General features: G+C 34.7%; 1 protein-coding gene across 2 annotated transcripts; it reads right to left on the reverse strand.

Moving 5' to 3' along the window:
- Positions 1-13593: 13593 nt before the first annotated feature.
- Positions 13594-16635, reverse strand: LOC110024477 (inactive leucine-rich repeat receptor-like protein kinase CORYNE). Of its 2 annotated transcripts, XM_020724467.1 has the most exons (3): positions 16417-16635; positions 14891-15423; positions 13594-14113 (listed from the first exon to the last, which is right to left on the reverse strand). In XM_020724467.1, exons 2-3 carry the CDS (start codon positions 15421-15423, stop codon positions 13804-13806), a joined length of 843 nt encoding a protein of 280 aa, XP_020580126.1. In that variant the 5' UTR covers positions 16417-16635; the 3' UTR covers positions 13594-13803. The 2 variants fall into 2 exon arrangements, with proteins under 2 accessions (XP_020580126.1, XP_020580125.1); XM_020724466.1 differs by lacking the exon at positions 16417-16635 and having other exon boundaries at positions 14891-16133.
- Between the last annotated feature and the right edge of the window lie 2107 nt (positions 16636-18742).

Below are 18742 nucleotides of genomic sequence, written 5' to 3' on the forward strand. Positions count from 1 at the left end.
TTCAATTCAACTTTTGAATTTAAGAGGAAAATTAGAAAATTAATTGAACTAAACTTATTAAATAAAAAGTTCTCAATTTAATTTCAGTATATAGAATGAATTTTTCACATTTCCATCTCATTGATTTTTCTTTTAATAATTAAGTCTCCTTAATTCTATTAAAGATATTGCATTGTTATATTTTACTAATTTTGGATTTAATTTAATAAATTCACTAATTACCCAAATCAGTTTTCATGGAGAAACTTAGAGGGGAGTCCCATCCATTACTGATATGGATTATTTGATTTGATTTGATGAAATAAAACAATTCAATTGACTTAATTATGAATAAATTTTTGGATATTTTAATTTAAATATTATTTAATTTTATTTATTTATTAAATGTTTCTACTTGACATTTTTCTGGCAATTTTAGTGAATTATAGTTTTTATGAAGAATTATCCTTTTATTATTTTAGTAAAGAGTAATTGATAAAAAGGATAATTGATTAAATATTCACTCCAAAACTTGTATAATTAATAATTCACAATATTATATTTTATTTTCTTAATTCGACTTATTTCAATAAATTTGGTCATTTGATAATTGTTAAGTTGAAAGAATAATTTGCATAGTTTATATATTTTAGACCAAAATTTAAACCAATTTTTATATCATAAATACTATTATATTGTTAGACTTCAATGAGATCCATTTGAGACTTAATTGACTGGTTTAAGAATGATTGTATGTGAAATAATCAAAATTTCTCAAATAATAATTATTTCATTCTTTTATGTATTTTCTTTTTGACTTGGAAATTTTATGTCATGCAAAATGCTATGATATGTTCATGGAAGTATTGTTCACTAACTACCTAGCTCCAATTCCCTGAGCTGATCTGGCTCACCTAAAATAAGTTTTATTATTTTAGTAGAGAGTAACTGATAAAAAGGATAATTGATTAAATATTCACTCCAAAACTTGTATATTTAATTTTAATAAGTAACAATATTATATTTCATTATTTTAATTCAACTTGTTTCAATAAATTTGGTCATTTGATAATTGTTAAGTTGAAAGAATAATTTGTTTATAAATTTTAGACCAAAATTTAAACTAATTTTTATATCATCAATAATATTATATTGTTAGAATTCAATGAGCTCCATCTGAGACTTAATTGACTGGTTTAAGAATGGCTGAAATAATCAAAATTTCTCAAATAATAATTATTTGATTCTTCTATGTATTTTCTTTTTGACTTGGAAATTTTGTCATGCAAAACGCTATGATATGATCATGGAAGTATTGTTCACTAACTACCTAACTCCAATTCCCTGAGCTGATTGAACTAAGCCGATCTGGTTCACCTGAAATATCTGCATTAAAAATATTAGTGCTCTCCAAACATAAGCTGGTTATCATCAAAACCAATTAGTCTATCGCGCAATAACTTAACACGTGCCTTATAAATTTTAGTTGTCCAACATCCATTAAGAATAGTTAGATGCATGTTAGATCATGTGATGTCACCATATATTGTTCATCCTACCAGAAAAATGTGGTATAGTAATTAAAGATAGAAGGTAAGAAATGATTCTTTAGTTCTATCCAATTCTACATGAACATTTAGTAGTATCAAATTTCTTAAGGTTCTTTCTCATTGCTACATATTAAATAAGATTATTTATTTATATATCAAGATATTGTGACTAAGCACCGACTATAAATTTCTTGAACCTTTTTAGATCATTTTCAAAAGGTTCAAGCCCCTACATCAAGGATTAATTAATTTTTAATTTCATTTACAACTCTCTTTGAGGAGGGCTAATTGATACAAATTATTTGAAAAATTATATAACATCATTTTTTTAGAGGGAGACAAACTAGGATGTTACCTCTAAGAAATTGTAAATTTTTTAAGATGATGAATGCAATGGATGGAATGAAACATGCAGGACAAGTAGAAATCATTTCATTAGAGCATCATTACCTCTCTAATTAATCATCTTGACCTTCTTATTACTAGTTAAAATTTAGTCATTGAACCCCTATAGTGCTTCCCTTTCGCTCACTCTCCCACTCTTCATCAAACCCCTATAATGCTTCCCTTTCACTCCCACTCCCACTCTTACTCAAGCAACTCGCTCAATTACTCTGCAGCTCCCTGTTTCTACCTCTATGCTTCCCTTTCACTTTCAACTCAATTTTCTTTTGGGATGCAATCAAGAGGAAAGATATATTTTTGTGTCTTACCTCTCTCCCTCACTATGATGACTGCTCGATTTGAATTTGATGTGTTTTAGTAATTTAGGTGTAATAATATTAAATAGTAACTTTGAGGTATTTGATATGTAAATACATAGGTTTTAAATGTTAAATATGTAAATCCCCAAAATAAGAAGTTAAAGTGTTTATTTAGGACCATCTTCGGAAATTTATTCAAACTATAATCGAATATCAATCAAAATTTGATCAAATATTATAAAAAATTAATCAAACCATAATATTTTATCATTAATCTAACAAATGTTCTAACATTATACAAATAGGGATTTGAATATATGTTAGAATAGGTGATTGATCCACTTAAAAATTACCTGTTTTAGTGTATATTTTATGATTTCTTATGCATATTTTTAGTGATATTGCACTTTAAAGGAAAGTATTTTGTATGTTTTTGGTTTAAGGTAAATTGAATGAAAGGTAAATTGAATGAACATTTAGAGAAAATGAGGGAAAATAGAGCAAAAATTGTATGGAACCATAGTGCCACCTCTGGTGCTATAGCGCCGCCCCCGGTGGTCTTTTAGCGCCCCCTCTGGTGCTATAGCGCCACCTCTGGTGCTATAGCGCCATCAAGCAGGTGTATTGGGCGCTATAGCACCAGTAACCACCTTTCTAGAAGATACATTGAATTTGGATGAATTTTGAAGAGGTGCTTGAAGCAACCCTTGGTTATTTTCAGAGATCCATTAATAAGGCCAAAAATTGGACAAAGGAGAGGACTTATTGGCAGCATTAAAAGGTTTTGGGAAGTTTTACTTTTGTGTTTAAGTGTGAGTGTAAGTGTGTTTTGTGTTTGTAAGAGTAAGATTTTGGATATATCTTGAAGGAGGTTCCAGAATTTTTGTGGGGGAGAAGACATAAGATACTTTATATTTGTGTTTAAGTTTTGTTTCTAAGACTTGGATTTCAATACAAATAATGTGTTTTTGTTTAATCTCCATGAATTCTGAGTAGTTCCCTTTATTTGTCCTTGCAAATGGGAATTAAACTTGTGGGATGAGAATGATTTAAAGATTTAATTTTAATTTAAAAATTGTGATGAAATTTTCACTGGTTCTTCATTGACTTTACAAATTGTCCAATTGTGAGGTTAAAATACGCTAAGAAATGTAATGACCCATGAGGACTATGATTTCATCCAACTAGTGAGTGTCACACTTCATTCTGGGCAGAGCCGTTGCGATCACCTAAGGGTGAGTGCAAATAGATAGGGAGATGAGTTTAGATGGGTTTAGAATTGATGTTTTTAGGGTGACAGACTAGATCCTTTTATCAATTCGGTTTAGAGTTTAGATCGTAAAGGTTCATAGTAGGTCTTTAATAGAGGGCACAGTGGGTAATCTGGAATTGAGAGGCTAGAATCTACTCAACTCCTTTTATCAATTCGGTTTAGAGTTTAGATCGTAAGGGTTCATAGTAGGTCTTTTATTCTGGAATTGAGAGGCTAGAATCTACTCAACACTAAACTCTAAATTAGCCTATGTTCTTTGCTAGCATCAGGAGGGGGTAAAGAATAGGAATGCTTCTATTTGTCACAATACATCATCTTGTTTTTAGTAATTTAAATACTACACATATTAATATCTCTTTGTAAAGGGGAAGATCTTTTCATAATATACGAACTCATTAGATTTACTTTATTAAACTGTTAAACTTAGTTGTTATTTTCTACTTAAATTTAGAATAACCTTTGCAAACATATTGATATTGTTCTACTATTATTTTAACTGTAATTTAGGTAGAAAATTTTCAAGTCTATTTAAAGAGTTATGGCTTTTCTCGTGTAGCGCTTCTATGTGGGATTGATACTGGGGTTTTTAAGGAAAACCCTATATTACTTAAAGCGATATGTATACTTGCGTAGTACCCCTAGTGTAAAAATTTATTATGTATTTTCTAAATCATTACATTTATTCACACTAGTCGCTAAATATAAATTGGGACAAGTTTTTGGCAATATTTTGGAAATTAAAAATACACATAATTGTGGGTCGGGTCAGTGATCAAACATTGTTCAAACATAGTCTCCTTTCTTTTTTTACAAATAACAAATTACTCATCCTTTTGTTATTGCTATAGTATTTTTAATATTCAAAAGAGGAAGTTCAAGAAGTGAAAATTCCTTAGGTTTCACAATCATTTTCTACCTTCATCCCTTCACATCATACTAGAATCTTCCTCCACACATTGGACTCCAAATGTTGCTTAATCAAAGTATAGAAAGCCTCCATTATTTTTCCACATTTTTATTATTCTGACCATTGATCTAGGATACAATGATCTATTATTTCAAACCTCTAAACTAAGTATCCCTACTAAAATATGTCACGTCCTTTTACTCATATTTCACTCTTACTGTCTACAATAATATGATCTAGTATGCACTAAATCATGTTAGAGCTCATTTACATCAAATCAAATTATTTATGTTTATCATGGAGAGAAAATTTGGGTCATATAAAAATTTAAAATATTTTTTAGATGGTAAAAAACCTAACTCGTCACAGGAACCACCCTATAGAGCATATCCTTAGCCTTTCTTGTAAAACCTCTTCATCATTATATCCATTAAAAGATAGGTGGCATAAGAAAGATAATAAAAAATTATTCTTAATAGCTTATTATATTATGAGTCACATTTTGATTGACACATGAGATATGATCTTTACAATCATGAGTTAGACGATGCATCTTAAAGACTTTTTATATATGTGATCCCACAACTTAAGTCTTAGTCACTTAATCAAATTTATTATAACTTCAAGAGATCTAAATCATGACTTATGTGAAAATTTCTTTACTATGAATCTTATTCATTCTCCTCAATTGAGTCTTAGTGACTCTCTTTTCATTGGGAGATGAGCCATCTTAAATGTATTATATCTTCTTCTTCCTTCCTTGATCAATGTTGTGTCTAGCACATCACAAAAAAATATAGTAACTAAACTGGCATTAAGAATAGACTATTAATCATTGGACAATTGATGAATGACCATCACTTGAGGATGTCTCAAAAACTGACGAATAAGAAGAAGAAGATGTTGATAGTGATTCTAAATCTTTCAATTTTTAGATTTTTAGTTTTTTATTTTATTTTTGTTTGTTAATTTTTTGAGCCTATGTATATTATAGTTTCTTTGATATTTATTTTCATATTTTATTATGATGAATGGGACAAGGTTTTAACTACTATAATGCATTATAAATGTGGGATTTAAATGATGCATGGGGTAGCGAGTTTAGTTGTTATTGGTGAGTGAATTTTTGTGTTCAATGAATATCAATTAATTTATCTCTCCAAAATGTTTTCATTTCATTCTTTAAGTTATGATTATAAATTCTCTTACAAATCAACAAGTATTTATTTAATTTAGCTTATGACAATATATTAAGGATTACAAAGTGTACCAAAGAATCACAGAACTGACGATTTTTTTCTTTCTGTTAGACCCTCACAAATAATAGGTACATTATTATGATGATACAAATAAAGAATGATGAAACAAGATGGTAGATCAAAGTGTGTGCCCTTCATATGTAAACAAAATACAAATTAAAATTTCATAAATCCCAAGAATAATTAAGCAAAAGAGATAATGATTAAATAAATGAAATGCTTTTACGTATAAATTATCTTCATAAAATATTTTTCTTGGACTCAGTTTTTTTGTTAAATTAATTTAAAAGGAATTTAAAGTCATTATTATAACTACTTTACCATATTAAGCATGTAATGAAATGCAATAATACAACCTTGATAAAAGTAAAAATAAATGAAAGAAATATTAAGTGCCATGCAAATTTCAATGGTTCCTCATAAATTTATAATGAACCTCCATAAAATTGTGTTGCCTTAAAAAAATACGTAACTATGGATAGTTGAAAAATATTCATAAAGGCCCTTTGCAAACTTTGTGGGTCTCTGCAAAGTCTAGTTCAAGTAAATTTTAATGATGATAGTCAACCATTTCAATTGAAATTATGGCCAATTGATACATAAATATAAAGGATTTTTATACTAGAAAATTATAAAATAATTTATTCTTACATTAGGATTTTATAAAGAAAAAAAAATAAAAATAGGGTGTTTAATAAATCACATTAAATAGTAAAATTGAAGAGAGAAAGCTAATTTTATCATTTTTCATCTTGGGGAATTTCTATATTTCTCTTTATTTTTATTGACTAATGTCTTTTGTAAGAAAGAATAAATGTTCCTTGAGAGATACAAGTTTGTTATATCACGATAAATCATAAGCTTATCATATGGCATTTGAGCTTTCTAGGCTTTTTAACAATCCTTATGTAAGAATCCATGTTTTAGTAAATTTTCTTTTAAATAACCATAGTTCTTATATTGCATTTTTGGTGCTCTAGTAGAGAATCCAGTTAAGGTGCCTAACCATGAAGTGAGAAAACGGAAAGGGTGTTTCAATGCATGAGGGGTAATCCCAAGGTAAAGTTCTTTTGTAATGGCTTCTCAACCTTCACGAGTAAGAATTTCCTTATTCTAGGTTATGCTTGAATCCTATGTGTGATGAACACCACGACATTGATGTTGACCTGACCAGCAATTACGCAGTAATTAAGTTTCAAAAAGATGAGCAAAAACTTGACCCAATTTATATTTAGTGGTCAGTGAGCGAAACAGAAATATTATAAAATTTAGAAAATAGTTTTCACACTAGGGGTACTATGCAAGTATATGTATCGTTTCAAGTAATATAAAAGCGAGGTTAGAAATCCGTTGGGTTAATTCTAGTCTACTACTATCAGGTCTTATTTTGGAATTTTCAAAAAGTTTGTATTTCCTAAATTCACTAATTTACGCTAAAATTATAACTAACTAAATTAAATAAAAGCCAAATATAATGAAACTTGTAAAAATATAGAAAGATATTAAATAATGAAAATCCCTTTTCCCTTCCTATGAGATCATAATTAGTGTAGGAATAGAATGTTTAAAAATCAAATGTGGTATTGTGACAAATAGGAGCATTTCTATTTTTTATCCTCTCTCGAAGCTTGCAAAGAACATTAACTAGGTTAGAGTTTATCACTAGCTTGTGTAGTAGTGTTGAGTAAATTTTGGCCTCTCACTTCCAAATTATCCTGTGCCCTCTTTATAGGACCTACTAGAGACCCTTACGATCAAAACTCTAGACCAAATTGATAAAATAATTTAGTCTGTCACTCTAGAAACATCAATTCTATGCCCATCAAAACTTATCTCCCTATTTATTTGCAGTCCCTTCAAGTGATCGCAATGGCTCTGCCCAAGATGAAATGTGGTACTCACAGTTGGTGAAATCATAGCCCTCTAAGGTCATTATGTTTCTCAACTGATTTTAACGATACAAATGGCCAGTTTGCAAATTCAATGAAGAGCCAATGAAAATATCATCACAATGCTTTAAAAATAAAAAGAAATCATTAAATTATTCTCATCCCACAAAATTAATTCCCATATGCAAGGAGAAATAAAAGGAACTACTCATAATTCATGGAGATAAACACAAAATACATAATTTGTATTGAAATCCAAGTCTTACCACAAAAACACAACAAAAAATTAAACACAAATACAAGATACTTATGTCTCCATGCATGTAACAACTCACCACGCTCAATACAAAAGAGATGTTGGGTCGAGTGTGACACAGATAGATCAAATGACCCATACGATCAATCAGTTTTCACACATTTGCACTCAGCTTGACCTTTTGATCAATTAGAGAGACGATAGGTTTGTAACCTAACATGTCTATTTCTATAAGGAGACCTAGTACCTATTTTCTTTGGGAGAAGGACATACCCTCAAGTCTACTGACCACTTCAATACCAAGAAAGTATCTGAGCTGTCCAAGATCCTTCACCTTAAATTCATTGTCTAATCTTACCTTTAGTTGAGCAATCTCTGCCTCATCATCACTAGTGATAATGATATCATCAACATACTCCCAAGTATAGTGGTGTGGCCTTCATGTTGTTGAAAGAACAACGTATGGTCTACATTGATCTACTGATATCACATGCCCATCATAGCCTTTCTAAAATTGGCAAACCTTGCTTGAGGAGACTGCTTCTAGCCATATAATGACTTGTTGAACCTATACACTTTGCTCACCAACTTGACTGTACTGAATCCTGGTGGTATCTCGATATATAACTTATTTAATAACTCACCATGAAGAAATACATTCTTCACATAATTTTTGTGTAACATACACCCACCATTCACTGTCAGAGAAACTAGTGTCCTCATTGTGCTCATCTTTGTTACCAATGCAAGTGTTTCATCATAGTCAATGTCATATATCTGAGTATATCCTTTCGTTTTTAGTCGTGCGTTGATCGGCCCACCTTCCCTTCTGAAGTTTGCTTCTCTGTGAAGATCAACTTGCACCTAACTATCTTTTTACTCATTGATGGTGGTACTATCTCTCATATTCAGTTTTTATTAGAGCCCTAAGCTCTTAATGCATAACCACTTTTCACTTGAGATCCTTCTTAGCAACCTACCAACACTTTAATATAGATATAAAGTCTAAAGATGCAACAAATGATCCATGTAAAGGTGATATGTTAGAATATGAAATCAAGTTAGTAATTCAATGTTGCCACTCAAAACGATCAGGAGGATGCCCCGTATCACTGCGTGAGGTTCTTCTTAAAGGCGGGGATTACGAGAAGAAAGAAAATGAATCATATCATTAGGGATTTCTAAGTTAGAGGTGGATAGTGTAGCTATCTCAAGATTTGGGAAAGACTGGGATAATGGACTATCTGACACAAGTGGCATTGTATGCAATGTTCTCTCATTTTGCTTTCTTCTTTGAGTATAGACCCTTAGCTCACCTTCAGCCTAAATCTCACCACCTATGAGTTCACTCTACTCATTTTTTAGTTCCTCAACTAATATATCCAAAATCATAAAATAATATATTGCTCCCACTTTTACTATTCTCACCATTGTTAAACAACCCCCTTGCCTCATATCATTAGTATTTGGCAAGTCACCAATGGGTAAGGTCACCTTCTGGGTGTAGTACAGTTCATATTCTCTAAATGACACATCCACGCTCATAAAAAGTTACTTTTCTATCGGGCACCAGCAAACATACCCCTTATGGGTAGCAGAACGACCTACGAACACACATTTCACAACTATGTGATCCAGCTTCCTTACTGTTGGCATGTTATCCTTCACAAAAGATACACAACCAAACATCTCAATGGAAAGATCTCACTATTATTTCCTTTCAACATCTAATAAGGAGACTTCCAATTCAAAACCCTCGAGGGCATTTTGTTGATCAATTGGGCAACAGTTAAAACTGCTTGCCCCTATAAGTGCTTTGAGACATCCATTGAATCACCATGATTCATAATACCCTCTAGAAGGTGTTTATTCTTCCTCTCTGCTACTCCATTTTGTTCCATTATGTATGGACATGTGGTTTGATGTTGTATCTCTTGGGACTAGCAAGTAATCCCCAAATGATTTGTTAGTATACTCTGTCTCATTATCATGTCTCAATACCTTCACTATTGCACCATATTGAGTCTAGATTATCTTGTGGAAGTATTTAAAGCAAGCAAACACATCACCCTATTTTTTCATCAAATACAAACAAGCAACACGAGAAAAATAATCAATAAATATCATAAAATATTGAAAAGCATTCATAGAACTTGTAGAATATGGTCCCCAAACATTACAATGTATCAAGTCAAAACCAATCACTTCAACTACCATTTTCAAAACTAATATAAGAGCTCCTAGTAAGCTTGGTAACCTCACAAGCATCACAAACAAGCTTTTGCTTATTTGCCTTTTCATACAAATAAGGATACAACCAACTCAATAAACTAAAATAAGAATGTCTCAAGCGTCCATGATATAGAAGAAAGACATCGTCCACACTCCTCCCATATTCTCCTACACTAGCACTTTCTACATGAATGTTAAAGTTGAGTCCATCCATTCTTGGTCCAAGTACCAGAGTCCACCATGCTACGTTCCAGTCTGAAGTGTCTGACCCATCATTTTTTCTTAGAAGATCACCTTAGAAATAAAAAAAACAACAAATTTTAGTTGGAGAGTAATGACACTAATAGATAAATTTTTTTTTGGAAAAGAAGAAGCATGCAAAACATTGGACAAAGTTATATAATCGATCCCCCTCACTGTACCCATACCAACTACAGGTTGTGTTGTACTATCAGCAATCTGCTTGCTCTTTGGTAATACTAGGGTAGACTATGAAGAAAACGTTCTAGCAGTACGTGTCATATGTCGAGATGCACTAGAATCTACTATCTATTCTGATGATCTTATGATAGAAATAAATGCAAGAGCATGTGAGAGTGAGCATATGAGGCAATGTTAACCCTTGATGATGACTAGTTGGAAGCATCCTCAACCCCATCTTTTGTTGCTTTCCACTTCCTCTTCAACAACTACAAACACTCATGATCTTCAGTAGAAACTGCACACTTGTATCTTCATCCTCTTCTGCTACCATTAGATTTGCTCGGTAGCCCCCTTCTCTACCTATTCAACCACCATGACCACGACTACGACTTCTACCCTATTGATGTTCACCTATGTCTCTCTCCTTAGGTTGCTTAGGATAGGTCTTAGATGCCTAACTTCGCCACAGTTGTAGCACTTGTGAGTCTCCTTTGAACACTTATCTTAATTGAACTCGAGATAGCCAAAGCTGATCGCACACCCAGATGTCCACCTATCTCTCTCTCCTTCTGTATCGTTGTGACAATGGTCTCATCTAGTGGATGGATAATTGCCTGAGCTAGGAGGAATGATCTCCTCTAATCAAAGGCCAGGTTCAGACGGGCAAGAAAATACATAGTCCTCATCTTTATGAAGATCTCCTCTTTCTTGCACTTAAGATCTCCATAGTTCCACATCGAAGATAAGTGATCAATGTCTGCCCACAACCGCTTTAGATCTATGGTGTATTCCTGAATAGATCTATCACCCTTTATGATTATTTCTATCTCACGTTAAATCTGTAACACCCTCATGTGGTTCTCAATCCAACCATAAATTCTTTTCAGCTTTGCCTAGTTGTCCCTCATCTTTCAAATGTCATCTACTGAGGATGTAATTGACAGAACCATCAAGTTGAGTAGCCATGTTTAGATTAATGCGTGTGTGGTCCTTCACTTATCCCCCTCAACACTGTCACTCTATTGCTCTCCCTCAGTTAAATATCCCTCTAGTCTCTTCCTTATTGAAGCCACTTCAATCTAACATGACCAACTTAGAAGTGTGGTCAGTTTATCAAGTCTTAGATCCACATATGGGAGATCTATTTTCACTTGCATCGAAGCACATGTTGAAGTAACGGTTCTTGTCGAGACACTAGCTCTCTGTATAAGCCCGACCAAAACCTTTAAAACCTCAAGATCTACCTTTCCTAGAAGTTCCGCTCTTTTACTTCTCACACTATCTCTATCTCCTTCCATCCTCAATCACAAGGTTGCATCTCCCCCGTTCGAAGCAACCCTTCATTGATTCAAAGTCCTTCACTTCAGTCCTTATAGATCATACCCCTTCTCTGGTCTTGTAGCAAGAGCAGAATGACAACACACGAAGAACTCCAAAATCCTTGTACCAAAGCCGCTCACATATCCCTGTAACGAAGCGACTTCTCTGGTTTCGCAGCAAGAGCAGGATCATGACACAAAGAACTCCAAAATCCTTGTATCGAAATCGCTCACGCTTCCTTTCATCGAAACCATTCTTTTCATCCAGCACTGGCGCCAGAAGCCCTCACCACCCCCAGCGCCTCTTTCTTCCTTGCATTGAATCCGTTCGTAATTTCCAGAACTTACGCCAGAAGCCCTCGCCGCCCTTACCTCCTCTTTCTTACCTGTGTTGGAAACCGAAGCCTCCTGCTATCTTGTTCTTCTCGATGCAGCGGCTGGCCGGAAGAGAGGAGCGGCGTTATCATAGCGACGACTAGGGTTACACAGGGACGTGTGAGAGAGGAGAAATTATTGCGTACGGCGCATGCATCTCTGCATACGGTGTCCGATCAAAAAAAAAAATTAGGTGGGGCCACCGAAATACATCGGGACCGTAGATCAGGTGATTTACGGTCCGGATCGGACACCGCACGCCAGCTGCGTGCGGTGCCCGATCCGTATGGAGTAATTTTTCGTGAGAGAAAGGAGTGGCGGCTAGGGTTTGACTTAGATATCAGAAAAAAAGAATTTTTCAAAACCTAATTTGTTCATTAAAATTATGTGCTAGATATTACAATGTTTTACGAGTAAACCTCTATTCTTCTCCAACATTCCCTTTTTTTTCTGAGTAGACTCTAAATAAGGTCAAATTTTCAACAAGGCATACTGATTCGATCCATTTAGCTCATCGGCAAAATAATATCGAATTGTTCAAATTTGTCCGCTTAATAAGCAAATCAAAACACCAACATTTGAGTCAAATGAGTTATATAAAAATAAAATAGCATTTACATACTATTCTTATGTATTTACATACCTCACCCCTAAACATTCATATTTATACAAATTGCTCAATTATTTAATATCACATCAAATAACACTTATCACTTTTGCTAAACACTCTTTTTAGTTAAAACATCAAAATGCTATGTACATAAATATAAAATTCTTGGTATTAGTTATGCAAATACATAAGAAATTGGTGCTACACCTAAATTTCCCCAAAAAAATTTTAATAGCCATGTGCAATAGTTAGTGCAACCTTAGTAAACCAACACAGAGTTTCTCCATTCTCACTTTTAATTATTTTTAAAAAAGCTAAACAAAGTTCCCCGACAATACTTAAAACCATTTTGTAAACTCGTCGGATTAGCACTAATCCATAGGAATCAGGACACACAATCGCTTAGATGCTAAACAATCAATTGGGCCTTTAATAATGCAGCACCCTGGCCCTTTTTGCTTTAGAAATCAGGGCACAGTCGCTTAGATGCTAAACAATCAATTGGGCCTTTAATAATGCAACACCCTGGCCCTTTTTGCTTTAGAATCTCTCTCACTTCCTGTGGGTCGGTTGTACAAGACTTTTCAGTGTGTGTGTGTGTCTATATATATATTGAGGTTTAAATGTTAGATATGCAAATAGATCGGAATTGGATGTTATGTATTTAAATATCAACACATAGAAAAAGATAAATTCATTTTTTGACATGTTTCACAAGCAATAATGTAGCCAAGAGCCAACATTCGGGTCAGAACAAGATATGCCTCAAAAAGCAACATTGCAGCCAAAGCCATCTAAATCAAAACTGAAGGGTTAATAACATAGCAAAAAAAAAAATACTAAAAGAAAAGAAGCCAACAAAACACTACAATACAAGCACCTATGATGCCTTTGGCTTCAAATTTCTAATGACAATATCAAAAGTCAATAGTATAGAACTATAGCTGGAGCTCACAGAAAACTCTAAAATTATTAGTCAACAATAAAATTAAAACAAATTCAGGCAAATCACAGCCATTAAAGAGCATCAGAAGCTGTGGAGCTGTGTAAGCATTGCTTCAAGCTCATCACTAGAAGGTCGGTCGGCAGGCAAGTCTGACAAGCAAACAAGAGCGATTCTGATTGCCATCAGCATCTCCTCTTCCTCTTCGCCTTCTCCTAACATTCCACTGTCGAGGGCTTCACGAGCCTCCCCAACTTGCTGCAGGTGCCGGAGCCATGGGACGAGGCCCCACCTCCCCACCTCCCCCATGAAGAATGGATCAGTGGGATCTTTCCCTGTCAACAGCATGCTGAGGATCATTCCAAAGCTATATATGTCGCTTTTATCCGTGTACCTGTTCAATAAAACAGAGAGAAGTATGAAATTATGTGATTTAGCACAAGATTTTGCCAAACGAGAGATTGAGAGAATTAAATTAGTAAATATAATTCTTGAGAAAAGCATGTTATAGATATAAGGTTCCCCTTTAAGAAATCATTCGCTAGGCAAATAGCTTTTTTTATCCTTTGAAATTAATAAATTTCTGTTAGGCAAGGAATGGCTTGCAAAATTCACTTGTATTGCCTACCAAGATTTGTAAATTTTCCTTTTACAGATGAAACCACGCCAAATCAATTCCAGTTAAAAATCAACGCCCAACACAATACACACACACAGAACAAGATAAAAAACTAATAATTAAAAAAATTGCAACTTTCATGAAAAATAAGTCATGTCAAGCAGGCTAGAAACAACAACACAATGTGAATCAACCTATCAAAATAGCTCAGATCATTCGAAGCATAACTTGACAAAGCCTATGTTCAGTAACATAAGCACTCATTAGAGGAGAAAGCTTTAAAAACTAAAAAAGAGTAATTAAAAAAGTTTAGCACTCATCAATAGAGAACTTAAATTTGCCTCAAACAGTAAATCATCAATCAAGGGCGGGGAGAACTTTATGGGTGAAACAAAAAATTCACATAACCTAATAGTTCAATATCACCATAGTTTTAACAAGATCCCCACCTCAAAAGCATCAGCAACTTCAAAACCATAAATTAAAAATTCTTATAAGCTCAATATTATCTTAAATCATAAACATTAGTAGAATTTAGAACATAGAACATACCTGCAACTCTGAAAACACTCTGGTGCCACATAACAGGAGGAGATTGGCGCATCCACGCCAGCCACAACCAGCCTCGCCAATCCACAGTCCCCTAACTTAGGCTCAAATCCATCATCTAGCAACACATTTGTGGGCTTCAGATTGTTATGTAAAATCCTTGGAACGAACTCATAGTGTAGATATTTTAACCCTTTCACCATTCCTACTGCAATCCGATGTCTCATCTCCCATCCCAGCCTCAACTGATTCAATCTTACTCTTTTCATGGCGTCCTCCAAGCTTCCATTTGATACATAATCATAAACTAAAGAAAATCGATCATGGTCTCGTACATAAGCCCTCAAGCTCATCACATTCCGGTGGCTGACCTTTGCTAGCAATTCAAGCTCTCTCTGCACTTTCCTCTTCCACGAATTGGAAGTTGGTCCAGGGGAACCACTAGAACAGGCGGATTCAAGCACCTTTACTGCAACCGTGACCTCACTGTTGAGTGGGAACTTCAAGTACTTCCCATTGGGGCTGGAACCAATCATCTGCAGGGATTCATTGTTTCCGCCAGAAAAAATAACTTTGAGAAACTTGGGAGAGATCTTTGGTGAAAAGGTGACAGGGCCTTTGAGTATTGGGGTCCGGTTGGCAAAGAGGAGAAAGAGACGGATCGTAAAGAGGAAGATAATGGAGGCAAAAACACCAGTGAGGGAGCCGAAAAGGATACCGAGAAGGATTGGCCTAAGAATGGCACGGCTTGAGGATGGGTGAACATCGTATGGTGGAGGGGAGCTTGGAGAAAGGGAGAAAGTTGAATCAGGGGACGGTGAAAGGGAGGAGGGTTCTGTGATTTTGAAGATGAAGCATAGAAGGCAAATAAGGTATTGTAAAAGTAGGGTTTTTCTAATGTTTTTCTTCTCCATGAGTGAGTTTAGGAGGCGGAGACGGGAAACTCGAGAAAAATACCAAGCAGAGTTCAGAGTTCAGGGTGCTCTTCGTTTCCCAGCTGGAAAATAAACTCAGAAGCACCAGGAGGAGAACCAAGCTGGGGGTTTTAGTTCATGAGGTTCTTGGTGGTGTGGGGGACTAGAGTGCAAAGGCTTCAAAGCACACGAATACTGAGCTAAGCCCTCAGTCAAATAAGCCAAACCAGAACCCAAAGTGGCGACCGTCATTTTTCTTTGCTCTCCGGAAACAAAACAGAACAGCAATCAAATCAAGAGCACACCTAAAAACCGTATATTATGATAGCGATCATCTGAGAATCTCAGAGAAGGGCACCAGGTCTCGAAATATATAAAAAAGAAGAATCTTTTCGGGAAAAAAAACACTTTTTGAAACATTATTTATAAAAGTAGATCAATTAAATTTAAAAGCATTCATTTTTATTTTAAAACCTATCAAACCACCTTTAAGTGGGACTAGTTTTTTATATAAAAATATATATTTGGGAGTAGTTTTTCCTTATAATTTTCAAATAAAACGGGAAGGTTTTTCAAAGAACAGTGAATATCTGCGGTAAAAGAAACAAAAGCTACCTTCTGGGTGCTAAAGATTCAATCTGAGAGAGAGGCCAAACACCTTTTGTTTTTTTCTCCTCAGCCCGACAAACCTTTACCTTATCGCAAAGAAAAACAGGGAAGACAGCAGACGACCAAATCATATCATACCATTGCACAAATCGGAATTTTATGTGATAAAAAAAATAAGGAAAAAATGGGTAAAACTGAAAAGCTCTCGCTTCGCGTGACTGCTCTGCTTTCATCTCTCTCTCTCTCTCTCTCTCTCTCTCTCTCTCTCTCTCTCTCTCTCTCTCTCTCTCTCTCTCTCACTCACTTTAGATTTTATATTTTTACCGCGGCACTTCCAAAAAAATAGAAAAGATTATTCCCGCCTATTTGGCGGTGGTCCCCACTAAATTGGCTCCATCATCATCATCAGCCATTATCTGCGGTTTGGCGTGTGGTTCTACATTTTTGTTACACATGCTTCACATTTCATTTTTTTCCTTATTATTAAAAGATCTCAATAAATACAATAATTTAATATATTTTGCTTAAAATTTTGCTTCCAATGCTTAGTGATCAACATGTTCATATTGTAGAACCAAAAACAATTACTTGGACTAACATAGACAGAATAATTTTCAGCTCATTCATCAAAGCCAAAGGCAACAATGAAATGCTACATATAAGAATTGTCCTTTCGTAGAAGCTAGCTGAGTGAACGAATCTAAAGGAGTACAACAAAAGGGTCAACTCTAAACAACAGACAACCAAACATAAATCAATAAAACACTTACGCCATGTACGAGATACTAAATATAAGAATTGCTAGAGGTAAAAAAATCTCTCTGTTTAGGAAAAGAATCAACTTAGAAGATGATCTCTCTGAGATCCCAATTATAGTGGAGATATGACATTTAAGAGAATTGGGTATCTAGAGGTTTAGGAGTGATATAAGTCTAAGTATGTCATTTTATGAAGGACGAGTCCTTCTCAATAGAGGGTATTGGATATAAATTGGAATCTGATTTTCCTCTCTTCAAGCTGAGAAAAAACCTCCTTTAATCTTCCCATTCGATTTTCCACTCATTTTTTATAAAGAAATGTTGAAAGTGTGAGGGCTAGAGCCAATATTCACTCATGTCCCCCTAGCTTAAGAGCTAAATGAAACCCCATTTCTTTATGTGTTGGGTTTAATCAAAGACGTTGGATGAGCTATTGGAACTCACCAATAATCACATATCAATAGAAGAGTATTAGTTGCCTTAGGTCCAAATGAGGGTAAAAAATTCAGAAAATTTCACTTTTGTAGAGGAGCTTCCATAGAGGTGAATGAAAATTGAATTATCCCTTGCAACCAACAACTAGGCCCAAGTTTGAGGAGCAACATCCCCAGCCTATCAACAGAAGAACTCATAGGCCAGAGAGGGAAGTTCTCCTTCTAGAAGAATGAGCTTGATATTAGAAGAGATGAGCAAACCATCAACTAGAAATGAAGTCACCACCTTTGACTCATGAGATCCTCTCAAAGACTCTGTTGAGAATCTCAATGACTAAGTTTTTAGAAGCCATCCAAAATAAGAAATTCTTTTGAACATACTTAGATGAAGATCAAAGTTACATCTTGTTGACCTCATTTTTTATGAGATGTAATCTCTTCTCTTTAGGAGCCTAGAATCTAGCTGTAGAACTTTCATGTTGACTATCCTAGAGAGCTTAGTAAATGAAGCCCTCCCACATAAGAATTCCAAACACTTCTTTACTCCTTTTGTGAAGTCCCACATGAGTGGTTAAAAGCCCTCAAATGTCATTTGGGATGGTCAAGACCAACATGTGGAGACTCAAGAGTGAGTTCCTATAAGTTTAACCAGACCTTAGAACAACCTTGGGTGACTTGGTCTTGGTCACAACCTCACACACACCCAAAACCCTAAAATCACATTGCACTTGACCTATCCCCCCACTCTTTTGGAAACTCATGTGGGTGGTCCCAAGCCTTTAGTTGTTGGCTAAGGTGGTGAGGACCAACATATGGTGGATCTAAAATGGACTCTCCCATTGGTTCTCCCATTAGTTTCATGGCACAAGGAGGGTGATTTCATGATCAACATACCTAATGAGCTTAAATTCCACCAAAACTCCCAACTTTGGCCCTTTACCCCAAACTTCCCCAAAATTACCAAAATGGCGCCACCAAAACTCCCAACTTTGGCCCTTTACCCCAAAATTACCAAAATGGCCGTGGAACCTTAAGATTTCCAAAATTGCCCAAATTCTCAAATTCTCACCAAAAATCATATTGAAGCACTCAAAATTGCCCAAAGTGCCCTAATTTCCCCAAAATTCCCAAGATACCCTT

This window comes from Phalaenopsis equestris, unplaced genomic scaffold, assembly GCF_001263595.1.
Source record: "Phalaenopsis equestris unplaced genomic scaffold, ASM126359v1 Scaffold000257, whole genome shotgun sequence".
NCBI lineage: Eukaryota > Viridiplantae > Streptophyta > Magnoliopsida > Asparagales > Orchidaceae > Phalaenopsis > Phalaenopsis equestris.

Bases quoted from the DNA above. Each gene is read 5' to 3' on its own strand.
- LOC110024477 (XM_020724466.1), bottom strand. From the start codon at position 15,801: ATGGAGAAGAAAAACATTAGAAAAACCCTACTTTTACAATACCTTATT. The intron at 14,114-14,890 runs GTATGTTCTATG...TTTATTGAACAG, and splicing joins GAGTGTTTTCAGAGTTGCAG to GTACACGGATAAAAGCGACA.